The 5,161-nt window shown below is 45.6% G+C and overlaps 1 protein-coding gene across 1 annotated transcript in view; it reads right to left on the bottom strand.

The window, feature by feature from the left end:
• Positions 1-816: 816 nt before the first annotated feature.
• Positions 817-5,161, bottom strand: part of LOC139387208 (cadherin-18-like) — a 44,521-nt gene continuing 40,176 nt past the window's right edge. The window contains exons 11-12 of the mRNA XM_071133283.1: positions 1,847-2,119; positions 817-1,473 (exon numbers count right to left, since the gene is read on the bottom strand). Coding sequence (XP_070989384.1) covers positions 947-1,473; positions 1,847-2,119 — 800 coding nt within the window. The 3' untranslated portion in view covers positions 817-946. The remainder of the gene's footprint in view (positions 1,474-1,846; positions 2,120-5,161) is intronic.

The following is a 5,161-nucleotide window of genomic DNA, read 5'->3' as shown; positions in this document are numbered from 1 at the left end:
GTTAACACTTCAATGGGATATAGAAGACGGTGTGAGTAAATGGACGAGCTCTGACTTGATGATCATTCTTCCTGTTTCATGTGTATCATAAGAAAGTTAAACATAGATTCATATTGTCTGTAATTCAAATGAGATTCCCCTCATCGCCTGTTATTATAAAGACATTAAGGAGCGGTTTATTGTTCCTTTATTTATGGAGCCGGGCTCTCGTGGGAATTGATCAAGTCTGAGCAGGAAACAAGACTGTTTCACAACTGGTTTATAAATCCCAGCTCCAAAATCAAAAGCTGTACACCAAAGCATTTGGATCCAATTATCATCCATAGAATTGTGTTGTTTCCCAATTAAAAGTTTATCTGCTCCTGTGATGTAGTTTTTCTTCTCGTGCACCAATTTACATTGGTTAACTTAAGAAAGAGTTGAAAGACCTTGGAAGGTTACTTTAGTACTTCAAGACTGTGGGGTCAGCAAGCATAATGATAAGAACAGGGCCCGCATTCATAAAGCATCTCAGAGTTGGAGTGCTGATCTAGAATCAGTTTTGCCTTTTAGATCATAATGACTACAATCATACGGACAGAGAGGACGTGATCAAAGATCAGCACTCCAACTCTGAGTTGCTTTATGAAAACTGACCCAGATACTTGTGGGACCAGACACATTATACAATATGACACAAGACTTGCACATAAATTCACTTATCTGAAATCACTGCACTTTATTCATCAATAAAAATATACACTTGGGAAATCGTTTTTTTTTTTTATACCAACTTCATGATTTGTTTTTCTAAAAATATTTAAATAGTTTCCTCCACTCCACTTGACAGAGACCAGTGTTAAATGACAGTCAATTCCACACAAAAAAGGAACAAGTTGTACAACTCAAATAGCTTTGTATCGCTAGGTTAACCTTAAACTGGTTAGAAGAGGAGAGATGTTTTACATTAGGGGGTTATGGTCTGTTCTGTCTCAGAGAGTTCTGTCCCAAACAGTCTGGCCTGCATGTGGCCCTCCGGCTCCCAGTCATCCAGGTCCCTGTAGCTGAGTTCAGGGGGCAGGACCTGGGCCAGCCCCAGAGAGCTGACTGACCCCGTGGGTGAGCCGCAGCCCTCATACGCGTACGTCTGGAGGGAGTCATAGGGCGGTCCACTGGTGTCCTTGTCAGCGTCTACTACTCTCTGTCTGATGACGTGGTGCATGTCCTCTGTGTCGAGCAGCACAAGGGACGGACTCTGGGGCCCGCAGGCCACCAGCCACCCCTCCTCCCCAGACCTTACCTCCCGCCGCAGCCTCCTCTGTTCTGCCCCGGCGGGGTTCCGCAGCGCTGCAATGTCAAATGCCTCCGTATCCTCCTCGCCACCGCCCTCATCATCGTAGGTGACCACGTTCTCCCGGATGTCCTCCTCAGAGATGATCAACGGCTCCTTCTTGCCCTTTTTGCTCCGCAGGAGGACAAATAGCACCACGATGGCTACAGTACAGGACATGTCAGAGGAGAGGGGACAAGACCACATCAACTTACAATATGTCATTACACTGCACCAGTCTAAAGGTTCAAAACACACACCTGAGTCTCTGATGGCAACGACCTGCAAAGGGATTTGAGAGTGGACTTGTGGCCTTCTGCTGCAAGAAACAAATCAGCCAGAGGTACTCCTTCAGCTGGTGTGAAGCCTTTCATTATTTCTACCTCTAGGCAAGATAGAGCCGCCTCTCTCTCACTGTCTCTGTCTCTCTCTTTCTCTTTCTCTTTCTCTTTCTCCCTCCCTCTCTTTCTCTCTCCCATCTCCTCTCCTCCACGTGCCCCCTACCTCCCACCTCCTTCGACTTCTCTTGTCTCTTACCCAGCAGGATGATGATGCAAAGCAGAATTGCGATAAAGGCCCCGGTGCTCAGGCCAGCTGTGGAGAGGAAGGCCGGGACTTGGCAGGTCCTCACCCTGTTGCTGCTGCTACTGCTGCTACCTCCTCTCTGGCAGACACACACTCGGAGGGTCAGGGTGGAGGTGCTGCTCAGGACGGGCTCCCCCCCGTCCCTGACAACCACAGGAAGCTGGTAGAGATCCTGCTCCGCCTGGCTGAACTGACGCCTCCGTGCCACGATGCTGGCAGTGTTGTCTGGAGTGGAATGACAAGAGGTTGAAAATACACTGGATGTATTGTATTGACAAAAAGCCACTATAAGACTTGATACAGACATGACTCCCAAATGCAGAGTATTTTTCCGTTAAAGCCAAAGAACAACACAAATGGAGCACACATTTTCTTTAAATTCAGTAAAGAAATTGGGTAATATGATACATTCTATTGCACATGGAGTGTACAAAACATTAAGAACACCTGCTCTTTCCATGACACAGACTGACCAGGTGAATCCAGGTGAAAGCTATGATCCCTTATTGATGTCACTTGTTAAATTCACTTCAATCAGTGTAGATGAGGAGGAGAAGACAGGTTAAAGAATTATTTTTTTAAGCCTTGAGACTTTTGAGACATGGATTGTGTATGTCTGCCATGCAGATGGTGAATGGGCAGACAAAAGATTGAACAGGGTATGGCAGTAGGTGCCAGGCACACTGGATTGTGTCAAGAACAACAAGGCTGCTGGGTTTTTCCACACTCAACAGTTTCCTGTGTGTATCAAGAATGGTTCACAACCCAAAAGACATCCAGCCAACTTTTTTTTATTTTATCAGGTAAGTTGACTGAGAACACATTCTAATTTACAGCAACAACCTGGGGAATGGTTACAGGAGGGGGATGAATAAACCAACTGTAAACAGGGGATTATTAGGTGACTGTGATGCTTTGAGGGCCAGATTGGTTCATTTAGCCAGGACACCAGGGTTAACCCCCCTACTCTTACAATAAGTGCCATGGGATCTTTAATGACCTCAGAGAGTCAGGACACCTGTTTAACATCCCATCCGAAAGATGGCACCCTACACAGGGCAGTGTCGCCAATCACTGGGGTATTGGGATATTTTTTTAGACCAGAGGAAAGAGTGCCTTGTACTGGCCCTCCAACACCACTTCCAGCAGCATCTGGTCTCCCATCCAGGGACTGACCAGGACCAACCCTGCTTAGCTTCAGAAGCAAGCCAGCAGTGGTATGCATGGTGGTATGCTGCAGGTTGACACATCGGTGGGAAGCATTGGAGTCAACATGAGCCAGCATCCTTGTGGAACACTTTGGACGCCTTGTAGAGTCCGTGCCCTGATGAATTGAGGCTGTTCTGAGGGCAAAGGGGGATGCAACTCAATATTCGGAAGGTGCTCCTAATGTTTGGCATACTCAGTGTGTATTATATACATTTGTATTTATTTAGGTTATCCTTTGATATACTTTCCCAAAATACACCATCTAAAGGAACTGGCCATGACCTGTTTATACTTCTGAAATCACATACGCAACAACAGAGAACAGAAAAATACAGAAAACCAGCACAACCTTTCCCTGAGATATGAGGAGTGTCCTCCAACATTGCAGAGGATGCCCATAGTTCTCCACTCATTCCCGCTGCTATCTATAAGAAAGGACTGGGAACAGATAGCGAGTGCCTCTTCAGGCTTTATTAACACTTGCCAAAAGTACTCTATCCAGGCCAGCACAGCTGCTGCGACAGCATTTCTCATTCTGAAGAGGCTCCAGCAGATTTTCCATTTTCACGGCCCAGAGCCATGCATTTGTATGCACAATCACGGCCCGCGTTTTCACAATGCAGATTCATTTTCCCCCAGGAACACAGAGCCATGATAAAGCATGTCACTTGGGATGGTAAGAGACAGGAGAAGAGAGGTGGGTGGGGGGGGTCAACCCTTGCGTCATTCAGGATATCAACAAATGTATTCCAACAGAGTGAGCCCATGGGAAGGTGCATAGGAGGAAGTGTTCATTTACATAGGATTCCAATTAGCATGCAGGGGCCCTGGCCCAAAGGCTTCAAGTCAAAATTCATTACTTTATCTCTTTGCCCACCGCAAGGAAACAGGTAAACAAGAAAGAGACAATATCTCTCATTCATCCTCCACTTGGGAGACAATAGAATATAAAGCCACCTCCAAGATTTTTTCTTCCTCCAAATTATTATGATTACAGCAGAGAAAATCAGAGATAATTATCTCTCTCTCTAACACAACCTCACTGGAGAGTAAGCTGCTGTATGTCTGTAAGATTCCTCTGCATTCTCAAGGCATTTCTGGCTAAATAAATAATGTCTATCAGCTGGTGAACAGCAGGATATCATCCAGATAGTACCACAGCACACTGACTACACACTGACTACACACTGACTACACAAAACATTAAGAACACCTGCTCTTTCCATGGGTGAATCCAGGTGAAAGCTATGATCCATTATTGATGTCACTTGTTAAATCTACTTCAATCAGTATAGATGAAGAGGAAGAAACTGGTTAAAGGAGGATTTTTAAGTACTGAGACTGTTGAAACGTGGATTGTGTATGTTTGCCATTCAGAGGGTAATGGGCAAGACAAAATATTTAAGTGCCTTTGAATGGGGTATGGTAGTAGGTGACAGGTGTACCGGTTTGTGTCAAGAACTACAACGCTGCTTGGTTTTTCATGCTTAACAGTTTCCTGTGTCTATCAAGAATGGTCCACCACCCAAAGGACATCCAGCCAACTTGACACAACTGTGGGAAGCATTGGAGTCAACATGAGCCAACATCCTTGTGGAATGCTTTTGACACCTTGTAGAGTCCATGCCCCAACGAATTGAGGTTGTTCTGAGGGCAAAGATTCCACACAGCCTGAGGGAGCTAATGTATCCTACTTCTACCCAATCAGTGCACTGAAGCAGCTGTGTTCCTTTTAGCTCTATCCGAGGAGTACTACCTGGTGCTCCTGTATGTGTAAACATAGGCCTCATGACACTTCAGTGGAAATGTGGTTTCACTGAACAAGCGCGCCTGAGGGAAAATAGAGCCATTTGGGGAGGAGATAAAAACCAAGTACTAGGCTACACCACCACAAAGAACACAGAGCACTGATACAAAACTCAGTGGAAGCTCACTTCCTCTGTCTGGCATCATCCTGATTGCCGTGATCCGTCTTGGAAGTCTACCTTAATCTTGAGATTCTCCCTGATCTGCCAAAGGAGCAATTGGGTTTTCAGACAAGGAAAAAATAACATAACA

This window comes from Oncorhynchus clarkii, chromosome 28, assembly GCF_045791955.1.
Source record: "Oncorhynchus clarkii lewisi isolate Uvic-CL-2024 chromosome 28, UVic_Ocla_1.0, whole genome shotgun sequence".
NCBI classification, from domain to species: domain Eukaryota; kingdom Metazoa; phylum Chordata; class Actinopteri; order Salmoniformes; family Salmonidae; genus Oncorhynchus; species Oncorhynchus clarkii.
This window is presented reverse-complemented; position numbering and strand designations above follow the sequence as displayed.